Source organism: Terrapene carolina, unplaced genomic scaffold (genome assembly GCF_002925995.2).
Source record: "Terrapene carolina triunguis isolate 2854851 unplaced genomic scaffold, T_m_triunguis-2.0 Scaffold85, whole genome shotgun sequence".
NCBI classification, from domain to species: domain Eukaryota; kingdom Metazoa; phylum Chordata; order Testudines; family Emydidae; genus Terrapene; species Terrapene triunguis.
In genome coordinates, this window is record NW_020664436.1 from 6,873,218 (window position 1) to 6,890,720 (window position 17,503).

A 17,503-nucleotide genomic window follows, 5' to 3' on the forward strand; every position below is an offset into this window, starting at 1 on the left:
AGGAGGAGGAGACAAGGAGCGAGGGGGCGTGGCCTATCCCTGCACAGGTGGTGGTGGGAGGGGCTATTTCAGTGCTACGTTCCAGAGGCTGATGCGCATGCGCCCCCTCCCCCTCGGGCGATCGGATCGTTCCCCTCGCTCCCCTTTTGCGCATGCGTGCTGGGGATCGAGCCGGGGGCGTGGGGAGCCTGCGGCCTGTGAGTGACTGGGGGAGCGGGGCGCGCGCTGGCCCCCCACCATGCGCGGAGGGAGGGTGGGTGAGTGGAGACCCGGACTCCTGGGTTCCTCGAGTGGCCTTGGGCCAGTGCCCGCTGCCCGCCCCGGCGGTGGCGGATCCGCCCGGGTCTCCCCCGCGGGCTTGGCGCTGCCTGGCCCCGGGAGGGGCCCGTTCCCTGCGCCACGCGGGGCAGCCAGAGCCGCGCGCCCCGGCCGGGACCCCGCCGCGGGGCGCCCTGCCGGGCAGGGCCGGGGAACCCAGCGAGTGCGGGGCGCTGCGGTGTCGGGGGCGCTGCCCGGCCGCGCCTGGCTATAGGCAACCCTGGGGTGGGCCATGGCCTGCTGCTACTGCTACCCCCTGGTGCTGGCGGCTTGGTGCACAACAGGGGGCTTCGAGGGGCAGATGGTCCTCACCAGATGTCCTAAAACCGTACTAGTTTCCCAGCCTAGGCCACCCCAGAGTCTTGCTGCATCTTCCTCTGCACACCGCCCTGTATCCTTGTTTATTGTAGGTGCAGGGTCGCTGTAGATCGGGGGAGTCAATTATTTTTTGGCAGGGTCCAAATTTCCAGACTCCAGGGAAAAAAATAAGTAAAAAATAAGTAAATGAAAAGATTTCAGGGTCTGTTCAAAAGTGTCTGGTGGTCCGGATTTGGCCCACGGTCCACCTGTTGACTGCCCCTGCATGGTTTTCTAGCCTGTCCCCTGTAAGCACAGAGTCTCTGTTTTTCTTTCCTGTCTCAAGAGTACATTCACAAAAGTAAACTACTAAACTCTGCAGCCTCTCTGTTACACCTGGCATGGCCGGTCCTTGTAACCTTTCTGGCGCTCAAGGGACACTTAACTCAGGTTTATATAGGGCTTGGTGAGGCCATCCTGGTAATTCTTTTGTATTATACTAGTGCCTCCAGTCCCCAACCAAAACCGGGAGCCATTATTTTAGTACTGTACAGACATAGTAATAGACAATCCCTGCCTCAATAAGCTTACAGTATAATTAGAAAAGTCAGACAATGGATATGTCTATGTCAGACCCTTTCAGAAGTCTGGCTACGATATGCCACATGAGTATTACAACTTACAAAATTTGTTCTTGAGAACGGCCATACTGGATCAGACCAGTGGTCCGTCTAGCCGAGTATCCTGTCTTCTGACAGTGGCCAATGCCAGATGTTTCAGAGGGAATGAACAGAAGAGGGAATCATCAAGTGATCCATCCCTGGTCGCCCATTCCCAGCTTCTGGCAAACAGAAGCTAGGAACTCTACTCTTAAGGATCAACAAAGGGCAACATTTCTCAACTGGTGTGACCATCGGGAAAATTATTGAAAATATTATTGCAGTCTAATGCAAAGGAAATCTTGCTCCCCCACTCCTGGCACATCTTTCAGGGTCCAGTATACCTCCCTCCCCAAACATTATTTATGTTTAGTCTTCTAAGCATCAATGCATTTTTACTCTTACAGTAAATTAATAATAGGGGTTGTAAACACCCCCACCCCCAAATAAGGGGCGACTAGCCTGAAAGGGTGAGAAACACTGGCCTCAGGTAATTCATAGAATCATAGGACTGGATCTAGACCATCCCTGACAGGTGTTTGTTAACCTACTCTTAAAAATTGCTAATGATGGAGGTTCCACAACCTCCCTAGGCAATTTATTCCAGTGCTTAACCACCCTGACAGGAAGTTTTTCCTAATCATAGAATATTAGGGTTGGAAGAGACCTCAGGAGGTCATCTAGTGCAATCCCCTGCTCAAAGCAGGACCAACACCAACTAAATCATCCCAGCCAAGGCTTTCTCAAGTCGGGCCTTAAAAACCTCTAAGGATGGAGATTCCACCACCTCCCTAGGTAACCTGTTCCAGTGCTTCACCACCCTCCTAGTGAAATAGTGTTTCCTAATATCCAACCTAGACCTTCCGCACTGCAACTTGAGACCATTGTTCCTTGTTCTGTCATCTGCTACCACTGAGAACAGCCTAGCTCCATCCTCTTTGAAACCCCCCTTCAGGTAGTTGAAGGCTGCTATCAAATCCCCCCTCACTCTTCTCTTTTGCAGACTAATTAATCCCAGTTCCTTCAGCCTCTCCTCGTAAGTCATGTGCCCCAGTCCCCTAATCATTTTTGTTGCCCTCCACTGGACTCTCTCCAATTTGTCCACATCCCTTCTGTAGTGGGAGGGACCAGAACTGGACGCAATACTCCAGGTGCTGAAGAGAGGGGAATAATCACTTCCCTCAATCTGCTGGCAATGCTCCTATTAATACAGCCCAATATGCCGTTGGCCTTCTTGGCAACGAGGGAACACTGCTGACTCATATCCAGCTTCTCGTCCAACCTAAACCACTCTTGCTGCAATTTAAGTCCATTGCTTCTTGTCCTAGCCTCACAGGTTAAGAAGAACAATTTTTCTTCCTCCTCCTTGCAACCTTTGGGATATGCATAGTTAATTAAGTTGATTAGCACCCTGGTTAGCTTAACCTGGGTGTGAGCAACCACAGTGCAAAGCCATACCCAAGTTACTGTGCCCTCCCTACTGCTGCACTCACCTGGGTGTATCACTAGGACTTCTGGGGCCATGCCACATGGTTCTTTGTGCTGTAATATGCTGAGCCTGTCTGATTCTGTCCCAGTGGATTGTGGGAGAATTTGTCTGCCCTTTGGAGGGAATTGTGGGAAGGCATCAGAGGACTGTCAGCGCTCAGATGAGTTAGTCCTCCCTGCAAAGTGGGTGAGCTACCAGCCTGAATGAAAACGGAACCCAGATTCTTACTCATACTTCCAGCTGTGCCAGCTAGCCTGGATTGAAAGCACCACCAAACTCTGGGAGGCAGGATTCTGTATGTTGTTAGGAGGGGATTGGGCAGCACCCATGTAAATGCCTGGGCCAACTGCAGTGAAGACATACCCGCAGGCAGTTAATGCAAGGTGGTAAATGTCTGGTGAAGACAAGCACAGAGAGTCTAAGGCAGAGGTGGGCAAACTACAGCCTGTGGGACTGTCCTGCCTGGCTCCTGAGCTCCCGGCCGGGGAGGCTAGCCCCCGGCCCCTCCCCTGCTGTCCCTCCCCTGCAGAGCCACGCTGCCTCACGGGTAGCGCTCTGGGTGGCGGAGCTGCACGCTTCTGTCGAGCAGAGTTGCAGCGTGTCTGGCTCCAGCCAGCGCGGCAGCCAGACATGCTGCTCTGCATGCTCTGCTCGGCGTGGTAAGTGGGCCGGGGCTGGAGTGTTGTATAAGGGGTGGGGGGGGGCCCAGGGAGCAGTCAGGGGACAGTGAGCAAGGGGTGGTTGAATGGGGTGGAGGTGTGGGAGGGGGTGGTCAGGGGACAGGGAATGGGGGGTTGGATAGGCATGGGGTCCCAGGGTGCCTGTCAGGGGGTGGGGGTGTGGATGGGGTCAGGGCAGTCAGGGGACTGGGAGCAGGGGGGTTGGATAGGGGGTTTGGTCCCAGGGGGTAGTTAGGGGCGGGGGTCCTGGGAGGGGGCAGTTAGGGGACAAGGAGCAGGGGGGCGTTGGATGGGTCGGGGGTTCTGAGGGGGGGCAGGGAGGGGGCGGATAGGAGGCGGGGGCGAGGCTGTTTGGGAAAGCACAGCCTTCCCTACCCGGCCCTCCATCCAGTTTTGCAATCCCAGTGTGGCCATCTTAAGTGGTTTTTTACCTACAAAATCTTATGCCCAAATATATTTGTTAGTCTTTAAGGTGCCACTGGTCTCCTTGTTGTTTCTGTGGATACAGACTAACACGGCTACCCCCTGATACTGGACAAAGACAGTTTTACATCAAGATAGCTATTTCTCAGTAAAATCCCAGTGGAGACAAAGCACAGATAACTTTTACCTTGATGTAGCCAGTAGAGGTTTGCCCTATGCCCTGACCTGGGATTGACCTCAACTTGTTACTTTAGGGTAAAAACTAGCCTGGTCTGCACCAAGATTTTATATTGAGACAGCTGACTCAGTTAGCTATCTCAGAGTAAACACCTCCACCCTTTTTTTTGTTGTTGCTGTGAAGACAGCCATGGTTGGATAACAGGTTAGTGGTAGAACTGGGAATAGACCCAGTCTTCTGACTTCCTGTTTATTGTCCTGTCCACTAGACCTCACTAATCTTTAAAAGAGAGAAGTTTGTTTTGAGATTTGAGGTGTCTATATGTGCATGTGCACACTCTGTGGGGACTAGAAAGCAAAATCCAGTTATGCAAATTAATGTTTGGATTAGTTTGCAACCCCAAAAGATTTGAGTGGGAGTTTTACTATGAAAAGGTTTTCAGGCATCTATAGCACTAAAAAGAAAGTCCTGAATCTCAATTTGGAACACTATTTCTTTATTTTTTTTCCTGGTTAATTATGATCCTGACGACCAATTCCAAATTCTTGTGATTCACTTGGAAACTATGCAAAAGTAGAATTGTTCCTTCTCAAAAAGGTATAATGAGTTTCTATTATTGCCTTGAACCAATAAATACCCTGGTTAATAACCAGTCCTATTCATAAAACTTGAATTCTAGAAGAATTAAGTCCCTCTGTGTGAGTTTTGGCCTCTCTAGTCTGTCATTAATGTAAAACCAATTATGCCTTTGTAATGAATATCTCCTGTGTTTTTAACACACACAAGCTCTTAATCACATCTCTTTCTTTCTGAAGAAAACTCTGAATCGGTTGAGCTCCTGTAGCTCACAGTTGGCTCTTGTAGAGCAGGTTGGCAGACATTCTATAAATAAACCCATACACTGCTGCTGCAGGTTCAGACATTTGCATTGTGCATATCATCTTGAGTTCATTGCCTTCATTTTAATGATGAACGAAGAACTCATTCCAAATCTGTACGTCCTAGTGCCCAGAATTTTACTTTTTTTTCTGTCTCAGTTTGAAAGAGTGGTCAGGCTAGACCCTGCTAAACTGACTATTAACATAAGATTACTACATTTGAGAGTGAGTAAAGATGTTTTTCCCTGTTTTTTCTGTTTTGTGCATTTAACAGCAATTTTGTGCTTAGTTGGTTTCAGTGTTTGCCCTTTCACCTAGCAACAGGGGACAGGGAAAAAAAGTTATAAGTAAGAAAATGTGACTGTGAAACTACAGACATTCCCGGGGTCTTGGAAGCAGGTGGTTAACGCATTGTGTCCCTTAAAAGTGGATGCTCTGTCCTTGTGTTTTAAAATTTCTTTTAATCCTATAGTGACCTAATGTGCCATTAGGAAACACTTTTGCAGAGTGCTTTCCAATCTGTATCTGAGTGCTTCTATCACTTGAATTGAGCTATAGAAATGTATGTAGTAATAATGGTTACTGTCTAGACAGAGTACCCCTGCAATGGGCATTAAGGTTTTATTACACAAAATGGAGTTGGGGGGAGGTGGTCTTGCAACTTGTCGCTAAAGTGGGGAAAAAAAGCCACCTTTCCTATTGGCAGACTCACAAATGCAGTTAAGAGAATTTGAAGACTCAAGTCTTGTTTCCCTTGTGGTTTGAGTCCTGAAGAAGGTACTCAGCAACTTGTGGATTGTTTGGCTCCCTATGGGAGTAAACACACATGGTCAATGCTATTTTAGTGGTAAGACATCCTCAGATCCTATTAGTTAAATGAGGCAGCCCATGTGTGTTAGATAAAATATTCTGGGTTGGCCACTTTCTGTTCAGTGGAGTGGAATATTCCGGAACTGCAGTGTATTTGCTTCTGTTGGAAAACACTTACATTTGCAAGATTAATAAAACACATCTTTATTCCCTAGTGGAGAGGGGGTAAGGTAAGCTGGGAGTTTTAATACAGCACTTGGAAATGGTACAGTGCATAAATAGCCTTCAGTGGTTTGTGACCAATGAACGGTTCCTCTTCCTGTGCAGTATTTGAGCTTTGTGTAAGTCTGCTGAAGGCCTGTTGAAGTGGGGAGAATGCTGCAATACACTTGAGAATGGAATGTTTACTGCAGTGGGTTATTGCACATTCAGACTTAATCAGTAGACTAGGATTTGGGTCACTCTGGTGAGCGAATATTTGATTAACTTTTTTTTTTTTCTTTCTAAAACTTATTCCAAACAAAAATTGCGTTTGGGTCTACAGCATACCTGGTCAGGTTAGGGGCAGATGGGTAAAAGAGCTTCAAGGTCTTGGATTTACAGAGTTGTACCCTCTCAATATGAAATAAAAGTAATTGCTAGAGTTTAGCTGCAGCTGTGAGACCTAAATTAGAAAGGACGGATTTAACATGTAGTCGTCGTTTAAGTGTGCTAGACATGTTGCTGTGTTGCAGTGCCGTGATCATTTCTGTGACTAGAAGCACCTCTTGTCCTATAAACTCTATACTGTATGAAATTGGCTTTTGGTTTGGTGGCTATCTAGAGTCTTAGTTTTGGGCAGTGGCCATGATGAAGATGGTACAAATGTTAGTCTACATGAAAACTGGCCTCTTCTGTACTAGCATGAATGCGTCAACGATCAGAAGACTGTTAATATTTAAATATTAAACAGTAATAATCTCTTGCCTTTCTCAGATATTATAAAGCACCCTCATGTGCTGATTGGGCAATAGCAACTACAGGTGAGTGGCCCTTGGAAGTGCCCAAAGGAACAATGATTGCATTGTATAAGGCTTGAGAGAGGCTGGGAAGAGCCTCTTACAAACACACCACAAAGCACCGAAACATGGACAGAAATGACACTGGAAAGCAAACTTAAGAAGAAAACTAAGTTAATTTGTTATTCACACGTTTGCGGTTACTTCTCAAATAGAATGTGCCAAATGCTGTCTCCTCCTCTCTGGTCCACTTTGAAGATTTGCCAGCATGTGGTAACAGCTCTCTGGAGTGTTGAAGTGGTCTGTGTTGCAACTGGTGGGATGGATTTTAGTGCTTTATAATGACTGCTAAACCAGCATTAAACCAGGCTTTTAATACTTAGCATTCACATACCGCTGTACAGACAGTAAAAAATTAATTTGCCCCTTGGAGTTAAGATGGAGACACTAAGGCAGAGAGGATAAATGACTTCTTAAAGGCTACCCAGAGTATATTGGAGCTGGGTCTAAACTCGGGAGTGTCTGGCACCCAGTACAGTAGACCAAACAACGTTGGGCTCTTGCTGCCAGTGGTCTACATTTTCATTCCTTGGGAAGTTTGGAAATGCTAATGTTAGTCAAACAAATTGAAGATCTGATTTACTGTTCATACAGTATTAAGTGCAAAGTGTGTTTCACTGCATGAGCTGAATTACGGGGGGCATTTCAGCTCAAAGGGAAAGTTAAGACTAGTGGAATGTGTTGGGGAAGAGGGGTTGGAAGAGTTTCTCATCATTGCTATAAAGATGGAATACTGATCACACATAGTTCTTGAACACTGTCCTCTTTAACCGGGCAGAGGCTGTCTTGGGTCAGTGGCTGTATAATCTCATGCCACACAGAGGATTCGGGGTTAGAAACATCCAAGGGCTTTTTATGAGCCAGTGGATAGCCAGTGAAATGCTCAATGTTTTCCAGGAGTTCACCACCTATGACAATTTGTGGGAGAAGGGGGGCAATTTATGCTGGGGCAGGCTGGTGGAGCACCTTAGTCTTCCTGATGTTGAGGGAAAGTCCCAGACTATGATAGGTACCTGAGACAAGATCTAGGGTAGATTGCAAATCAGCCTCAGTGTGCATGAGGATAGCACGGTCGTCAGCATATTGAAGGTCCGTAATAACAGTCCTGGTGACCTTAGTTTTAGAATGAAGACTCCGCAGGCTGAAGAGCTGGCTGTCCATGCAATACTCAATCCCAATTCCAGAAGAAAGGTCACAAATAAGAATCGAGATCACGGCAAGATAGATGGAAAAAAGCTTTGGGGCGATAACACAACCCTGCTTAACGCCAGTCATGGTAAGAGGAGCTGCAGAGGACAGAGGAAACGCTACAAGGACACCCTGAAAGTATATCTTAAGAAGGGACGCATTGACCCCACGAATTGGGAAGAGCTGGCTGCCAATAGACTGCTATGGCATCGCATCATACATCAAGCCTCAGCCTGTTTTGAAGAGAATCGCCTTGCTCCAGAGGCCGAGAAACGGCAGAGGAGGAAGGAAAGGGTACAGCATGCTGGCCAGCAGTTGTGCTGTCTCCAAGCAACCACCTGCCATATATAAAAAAAAATATATATGGAAAAACCAGTAGAGCACTAATTGGACTCTTCAGTCATCTGAAGTCTCCTCAATGACTTTTTTCCCCTTGGCAGACATCATTCTTGTATGGAAGGATAGCTGTTGCTGACGGATAGCAAATTTAGAGTTTAAGTAGACAGTATGGTACAGGAAAGGGGCAGACAGGCACTGGTATTTCTCATTGATGCCTTCTGTTGGAAAGATCCACGGCTTGCCTTAGACACAGGCTCTGGAGGTAGTGAGAGTAACATGCAAACACTCAGGTATGTGCTTAGTTTTGCTTCCATTTGTAAAATTAAGCATATATAGGAGTGTTAGCAAAACTAGGGACAAAGTCTCTCTCTTCACTGCCAGGAAAGTTGTGTGTGTTTAGGGTGAGGTATCTTGCTGTAAAATCCTAATGGAGTCAAGGCATAGGTAGTCTTACCCTTCATGTAGCTAGGCAAAGTTACTATATCTCCCTGCCATAGTTGAGCTTGCCTGGCTACATCAAAGTAAAACCTACAGAGTCTTGTTTCTGCTAGTATTTCACAGTGAGATAGCTAATATGTGTTAGCGCTCTTGCTTTGAAAACACAGCTTTTTGGGCAGTGAAGATGATTGCCTTAGGAATAGTGGAGGGGAACTCAGGCAGATTTTTAAGAAATATTGCTAATTTATTCCAGGTTCTGTTACCCCCGCCCCCGAGGTTTTGTTTTGTTTTTTTCTTTGCCACAAAAAATACCACACTTCCAATGTGGTAAGCCTCTTATTCAAAACCTGCCCATGTGATGTGTGAGGCCACTTGCAGCACAGTTAAAAATACATGCTATATTGCGTGTGTGTTGGTGCAGAAGTGCTGCGGCAGAATTTTTCAGATGGCCCTTAAAATGTGCCAGTATACAGAACGTGGCCCCAAGGTTATCAGAACTGGCTAAAAGACAAGTGGCAACTGTATTTTAAGTGTTACTTCAGGAAGGAGAGAGGCAGAAGGGAGCCTTGTTTGAAAGGGTCCAGTTATTCGGTATGGTCATAGATACAAAGAAATAGAAGCACCTAAAATATAGGCCTGAGAGAAAGTCAGGGAATCTAGTTTTGATAACATTTTTGGTATCTGATAAATTCCTGCCCAAGTCTTTACAAAAGGCTGTAATAAGGTTGGAATGCTGCAAGGACTTAAGAATAGCAATACTACTCAAAGCTGTGGCTCCTGAAAGAACTTCTTACGTTACAGGCGATTGTTTCCTGTGGGCACCACAGGTGGGGAAATCTTGTCTGAAATAGTATTGGAGTCTAGAAATAAGCTGAGGAATGCCCGCTGCTTGCTAAGATTTGGAACACCATCAGTGGCCGTTGGAACTTCATTCCTTTCATGTTCTGTAGTGACTTGCCTCCTGCAATCCACAGACCCACAGATTTTATATCGAAACCCATGTTAAAGGAATCAGAATTTTTTGGGGCCTTTTTTTAGAGAGAATTTTAGTAGCTGTTAATGGTCGAATAAAGTCTCTTACATAGTGACTATGTTCTCTCCAGGCATGCCCTCAATTCCCAAAATAACGATTACATGGCTTGCATTAAGAGGGAAAAGGCACTAAAATGATATTTTCCCCCTTAAGTAGAAAACTGCACTGCAGTGATATTGAACATACTGCCTATGCATTATGTCTGAGTTGTACTGACTGTCAGATTCAAATAAGGACTGTTGCGCTGGTTTGTACAATGCTGAGGATGCTGTCAGCACTCAAGTAATGTATGCCCAGCAGTGCAATGTACTATACATCCCAAATGTGTCTTTTAGATTCCAGCCTATGATTTACCTTTTTAAAAAAAACTGAAGTCAGCACTATCCAATTTCCAATTTCCAGAATCCATAATTCTCTTGTTTCTCGTGCAGGGCTTGTTACCAGAATCTCAATGGCTTTCTTGAATAGGCGACTGGGCTTGCTGTTAACCCAAGTAAACAGAGCAGTCGAGCAGCGGCACTTCAGGTACTTTTCAAATACTGCGAGCCTGTTGTTGTTTTTTTTAAACTGAGTGTTTTTCGTATTTAAAGGGACATTGTTAAGTAGCTCAAATACAAAATATCATGATTCTAATTTCATACAACTAGTGTAAGAGAAAAAATGTCATTACAGTCCATGAAAAGCCATTCAAAAGATTGCCTAAGCAATCCAAACACAACAGTGTATGCTGGTGCCTGACAATCAAGACGTGATATTGGCTGTGGCCCTGATCCGGTGGGCAGATCTTGTGCCTGTGTGCTGAGTAGGTCTCAGAGTCTTCCTGTGCCCGTTTGATTGCAAGATCAGGGCTTGGGAGCAGAAGGTAAAGCTGCTTTGTTACTGTTGCCAGCTGAGTGAAATGCGGAAAAGGTAACAAAATGCCCCATGTGGTGAAAAGTCAGTTACATGCTTAGAATTCTTCTAGTGTTAATTGTCTGGTATTTAGACCAAAAATAATTTAAAAAATTCTTTTGTTGTATCTTGACAGTGTCCCTTACGTTGTTTTCTTTTCATTTAAAGTGCCTGTCCCTGCCTCTAGGTATTTATTCATTAACTTCAGATACTGCAATGCATTGACTAGCCTTTAAGACCTTGATCCTGCAATATGCTCTGTGTGGGTATGTGGAGCCACCAACACAGGTCTCATTGCAGGATTGATTAGAGTCTTAGTTTGCAGGGGGGATTAGTGTTTTAAATTGACTCACTTATTAGTCAATTCAGGTCACACCCATCACTGTAGTATCTGGGCTCAGTATCTGAGGCAAATAAGGACAATTTCCATATAAAAGGAGCTTAGTACCTCACCTCTTTAGTACCATGGGCTACATTTATATGGACATCCGGAATGAGGACCACAGACTATCACTTACACTAGGGTAAATGTGGTCAGAATTTGTCCCCGAGACTTTTAAAAGGATAGTGGCAAAGAAGGTGTTGATGGTAGATAACTGGGAAACTGAGAGGCTCTGGAGCCTTGTGGTGCTAACAATATGAGGCTGTACCCATTATATGGGGACTATCTTCTTGTTCGGTGTTTGTGCAGCACCGGGGCATAAACCCCTGTCTCGTGGCACTCTTTAAAATGCCCATTTCGCAAATGTGTGCTGCACTTGATGAGCCAGAAAGTTTGTGTGCCACTCTTTGTGGGAGCCTGGAGGGGGGCACAGTTGTGTGCACGTACTCCCCATCTTCAAGAGGGAACGAGGGATCTAGATGTTGTGATTTAGTTACTGTATAGTTTATGCTCTATAAAACTAGAAAGAACCTGAGTGGATAGGCTGGCCTTTCATCCTGAAGTGGTCATTGTGTAATTTGAGTGGTCATTGTGTAATTCAGAAACAAACTTCTGGGTTGATGTCTACCAGCAATCAGATCAGTATGGGCCTAAGGGGCCTGGTCAAGGGGATTTGAACAGGGCCTTTGTTTGTAGTGGTGAGAGACTTTCCTAGACTTTGGCCAGGTGTCTTCTTTGAATGGGGCCAATAAACCACTTCGAATTTGATATTTTAAAAACTAATTAAAAAAAAAGAACAAATGTATTTTAAAGTGAGGTTCTACTCTGAAAAGTGAACATGTAAAAATGACCCCTTACTGTACAGATCCGCCCTGCCCTCCCCGAGTGTATTCAGAATCAGATCTGCTGATTTAACAAACACGTTTGTACTTCTTTTTATTCTTGTTAGTCCCGTGGAGCCAATATAGCTAAGAGACTCCAGCTCACGCTCTGTTCCTTCTTTGAATCATGAAGAGAATTTTCTACTAAGTGACACCTGTGCACATTCGCGGAAGGCAGTGGGACTTCCCAGGTGTCACTGAAGGGAGAATTTATTCTGCAGAACCTTTATTACTAATGAGAACATGCAAGAAACAAAGAGCCCAGCTTGATTCTCAGATCCCTGGTGCTGTTTGTGGCACTGACAAAAAACCCCAAATCCTTTCACTTGTAAACTGAACACGTTGCATCTGGAGGTTCTAAAGGGTGCGATAAACAGTATGCTCTACAAGGTCATGTTTTAAAGGCACATTTCAGAGTAGAGTGGCCCTTTTGACTCCCTGTTAGCATGAATAATTTGTTTACATTTAGCAAATTGTATGTGAAGCCCAAAGTAGCACCTGACTTTCAAAGAACACTTTGCACGCAGTAGATGTGTCACCAGTATGGTATGTATTTCTCACTGACTCCTTATCGCTGGCTCATGTAACAGCTTGATTCTGTGCTGGGCTTTGCCCTTGATGCCCAAGGATTGTTTGAGAAGCTCTGTCTAGAATTCTTACTTCTCTTTTGCCAGCATCACTGGAGCATGCAGTGCGATACAGAAACTGACCCGCGTGCGAGTGGTGGACAACAGTGCCTTGGGGAACACGCCGTACCATCGGCCGCCCAAATGCATCCATGTGTATAACAAGACTGGAGTTGGTAAAGTGGGGGATAAAATTCTCCTGGCTATCAAAGGAGAAAAGAAAAAGGCTTTAATTGTAGGTCACAGGATGCCTGGCCCTCGCATGACACCTAGATTTGATTCCAACAATGTGGTGCTCATCGAAGACAATGGAAACCCAACCGGGACTAGAATAAAAACCCCAATACCCTTGATCCTGCGGAAGCGCGAAGGAGAGTTCTCTAAAGTGTTGGCCATTGCCCAGCACTTAGTGTGAAGACTATGAAAGGTCTCAGGCTGTCCTGCTGCATGATCTTTGAAAGAGTAAGTGTTCCATATGGTTCCACTTAACCTAGAAGAGGATCCAAGGAGAACTGAGGTTCATCAGGAGACTTGTCTTCTACTTGTGAATTAAGATCTACAGCCGAATAAAAGATTTTTAAGGCACTTGAGTGTTTTTTTTTTTAGATTGATATTCTAACTGCATCACATCTTTTAGATAGTTTTGCCAAAGCAAACTATTTTAGATGAACCCTTCCCTGCCTGTGGTGTTAACCTGACCCAAGATCATTAACACGTAATATGTTAAAACTCTAACTTGCTTTTGCCTATTTATGCTGTTTTTTTTACTCTTTTGCATTTTTCAGTTCTGGCAACTTACGTGTTGAGAATGTGTTTTCTGATGTGTAACACACACATAAGTGCAGTTCCTGCCCCCAAGATCTTGCAAGTCTAAATGACCCAGATAAGACACGGGGGGGAGACCCAGAGAAAAGTATCTGATTGAAATGAAATGTTGGAGTGCCACGGGCAGTTGAGTGATGGGCTAGTCTCTGTGGACCTTGCAGAAAAAAGCAGATCTTCAGGAGGGGTTGTAGTGAGGACAGCGTTAGGGGACTGCTCACATTGGTAGTGAAGAGTTGCTCCATGTTTGTGGGCACCCCAGAATAAGGTGAAGAGGTGAGAACTGGAGAGGAAACAAATGGGGGCATGAGGCAAAGTGATAAGATCTGAGATGCAAGCCAGGACTCAGGTGAGTAGGATCTTGTAGGGAAGGACAAGAAATGTATGTGTGAGCCAGAGGAAGGCTTTGGAAATAACTAGTCAGCTTTATTTTCTGGTTCTCTTCACTAGCTCTTGGGTTCAAGTTGCAAACACTGCTGGGGAAGGCTTATATTCAGTCTGTTTCTTGAGTGTGTTTCAGCCTAATATTTTTCATTTTTTTTTAAAAACTTAACCTAAAGGTTGGGTTTAAACTAGACCCAGTCTCTCTCAGAAAACTTCCCTTTAAATCCTTTCAAGTTCCTTTTTGCACCTCCACACTTTCTGCTTTCCAGGTCCTCAGCCTTGTGGCGAACAGAAGAGAAGACTGTAGCTCTAGCTTAAACTGAGGGCAGTTTCTCCAGCTCATTTGATAGCAATCTCCTTCCAAACAAACCCCTCCCTGCTTTGAGGGGACATTTATGTCATTCTTCTATGTAAGACCTGTTGTGTCTTTGATAGAGGGAAGGGCCTCTTTTCTAACTCTAAGGACAGTTAAGCTCTGGAGTAGGATTCCACCAGAGGTTGTGGAATCCATGTTGTTGGAGGTTTTTAAGACCAGGTTGGACAACCACCTATCAGTGATGGTCTAGTTATACTTGGTCCTCCTCAGTGCAGAGGGCTGGACTAGATGACCTCTCAAGGTCCCTTCCAGTTCTACATTTTTGTGATTCTATGGTCAATAGGAACTCCACTTCTGATTGTTTACTGTGATAAATGCAGCTAGATTAGATGCCTGAACCTGCGTTTGCTATCGTTCCACCATAATGTAGGGAGTTGCAAACATGTAGGCATTGAATAAAGTCCTTTTTGGTTGAGGGTGGGCCCAGAACTACATGGGATACTTTTAGGGAGTCTCAGCTGCTGTGAATGTTATTCTAAAAGCAGCATTGAAATGTTCCAAAGAGAGGCATAGGCATCTGCTACCATGGGAAGCAAACACCTGTCCTATGATGTTGCATCAAGGCTTAGGAAGTGCGGGCTAAGGACTGGGGGAGATTGCATAAAGCTGATGCAATACAGTTAGGGCTCTGGTTTGAAAAAGAGGTGGCTACATGAAAATCCCATGAGTTAAGTTAAATCACATCTGTAACCCTTTTAAAATGCTCCACCTAGAGGAGTAGCAGTGGGTGTTTAATTGTTATAACAATACTACTGATCCATTTTAGCCATGGGCAGAGGAAATGACCCTATTGGTTCCTAAAAAGAATCACAAGATTCTACTTAAAGGGAGTGAAGACTGAAGCATTCACTATTTCTGCACTCCTGGTGCCCTCTAGTGGCTCCCTACCACCTGAATGAGTCTTGCAGCTGGGGTTTTATAATGCTGAAAGCCATCTTCTTTCATCTGAATTACCTATTTATAAACCATATGTGGAGGCAGTCCAGACATTCAGCATTGCTTCTCTTGTTGGGGTGGGGCAAGCTTTGCCATCTTTAGCAGTTACTTGCTGTGCTTGTTGCAGGTTTGTTCATGCTGTCAACTGAAGTTAAATATGCTAAAGTTGGAGAGGGAAAAGTAACCCAAAATTACTGAATTCCACTGGCCCAAACCAAAAGGCAGGTCCAGCTGCCCAGTAGTAGTAAAAACCAAAGGCACCTAGAAGGTGCATTTGCTTAAAGTACTAGCTTTTCATCATAGGTGATTATGAGCTGAAGCTTGCATGTGTGTCTCTATCCCAATCCTATTTTACTGCATCCGTGCATTGCAAAGTCTTGTTTTACTACTAAGCATTTGATGCTTTGTATGAAGGCCATTCTTGAAAAATAAACTTGAACAATGATCTGCTGCTTGTTTAACCCAGATTCCATTCCCTGAAATTAAATGTTACTCAACTCAAAGCGAGCCATGAACTAAAATGCATTGTTCAGCGTGTAACTTGTGTGGTGGTGGTCACTGATTTACAGAAGTAACTTTAAAGGATTACTGTCAAATGGTTCTAAGACAAACTTTTTCCTGTTTTAAAGTTGTTTAGAATCCCAGGAGAGCCTTACACAGATCATAAATATGTTAGAATCTGCTGTGATTGAGCATACTTACGTTGAGGAACTTTGAGGAAAGATCTACCTGGAAAAATAGAATTCTTGGTTTGTGAAGGATTTCAGTGCTGAGGGGTTGAATGTTTATCAGAGGAACCTTGCTAATCCACCTGGTTCAGGGAGCGTCAGGGTTGCAGGGCTGAATCCCTGCTCCTGTACACCTTCTGCTACTGCAGTTACAGTTAAAATGACCTGAGTTAAACCAACCAAGGTTTAGAAAAATCAGCACACCATGGTATAGTTTGCTACTCGATCATTAAAGTTAAAGTGCTTTCGAGTACAGCTGTCTGAGTGCTCATCATAACCGTGTGCTACTGACTAAAACCTTTCAAGTAAAAGCTCACCGAATGAGTATATGTATTGCTAAATATTCCGCCATGCTACCTTTAGGAAACCTTCCTCTGACCTCAACAGCCACCCTCATCTCCAGGAAGCTGTATTTCCTATCAAGTCCCATCAGCTCAGTTGTCCTATCCATCCTTCCTGAAGACGTGGAGAAGTCAGACTTCCTCCTAATGTAAATACTGTTTGAAAGGGAGACTGAAGTAGGGGGAAATGAGGCATGTGCATTGGAAAATTGCTTTCAGTGGGTCCAGAACTTGCAAGGGTGAAAATACATTTCCAAAGTGTGTCCCTTGCCACTGCTTTAGGCTTCTGCAAGGAGTCCATCCTTACCATCATGATTATGAGTATAAGATCCACTATGGGCAGGAACTTGGGACAGCCAAGTTCTTATTACTTTGTAAATCATTTAAACATCCATTTTATTATATGTGTTTCTTGCATAAGCAACCACTCAGGTCTTGCAATCATCTTAGAAAGGGTTGGAGTCTCTAACAGTTTGCAAACATCCTCCAGTTTTTAACCTTTGAACATCAGGCTTATGCATTTCTTTTGGGATAAGTGGACCCTGCTGTTAGGATATTAAATATTTCACAGGGGAGTCTCAAAACTCTCCAGCGTTTTGCCGTGGGGAGGGGGAAGTGGACAAGACAATGGCATGTATTTAGGATTAAACAGTGAAGAGACATTTTTATTTGCAAGCAAATAAATACGTGGAACTAAATCCTTAACTGATGAGATTAGTAAACAGACATGCCAGACAACTAAGCTAATATCCTGTATAGAACCTACTGCCGTTTTTTACCAAGCTTGTCCCAGCAAGGAATGAGTTGCCAGAGAGTGGCCCACCAGAAATAAATGTGGCCCTGGTGTTATGCGCTCTGGCTCCAGTCCCTTTGCTTGTATGATTTCTTGCCAGGTAACAGTTCTTGCCTCTGGGCTGGTACAGGGGGAAAAAGAACTGTGTGGCTTGCAGAGAAGATATCAAATAATTTCTTTGTGTCCTACAAAATTCTCTTCTGCTCATGGCTGGGAGAGGCACATGTCACAACAAGCCCAATGCTAGTGTAAATTATAGGATCGCCAATGACTGTGGGTTGGGATAGCTATAGAATTAATGTATTGAGGTAGACAGGCTGCTTCCCCCTGTTTTCTGCCGGCTCCTCCCTTGATCAGTCCAAAATTTCTATCTCCTTTGTTGCTGGTTTTCGTTCACGGCAATATGGGCTTCTTGTTTTACATTTTCTTCCTCCATCTTCACTTTTTCTTCCAACGTTCTTCTCTTGCCTCCTATGCTCTCTCTACGCGTGTTTGCCTCTGCTATGTGCAGGGGAGCCTAGTGGGAGTCCTTCAGATGGAGACAGAGACTACCAA

General features: G+C 44.8%; 1 protein-coding gene across 1 annotated transcript; it reads left to right on the plus strand.

The window, feature by feature from the left end:
• The first annotated feature begins 125 nt into the window (after nucleotides 1-125).
• Nucleotides 126-13,153, plus strand: MRPL14 (mitochondrial ribosomal protein L14). The gene is made up of 3 exons (XM_024193761.1): nucleotides 126-197; nucleotides 10,220-10,313; nucleotides 12,617-13,153. Exons 2-3 carry the CDS (start codon nucleotides 10,240-10,242, stop codon nucleotides 12,981-12,983), a joined length of 441 nt encoding a protein of 146 aa, XP_024049529.1. The 5' UTR covers nucleotides 126-197; nucleotides 10,220-10,239; the 3' UTR covers nucleotides 12,984-13,153.
• Nucleotides 13,154-17,503: the final 4,350 nt, after the last annotated feature.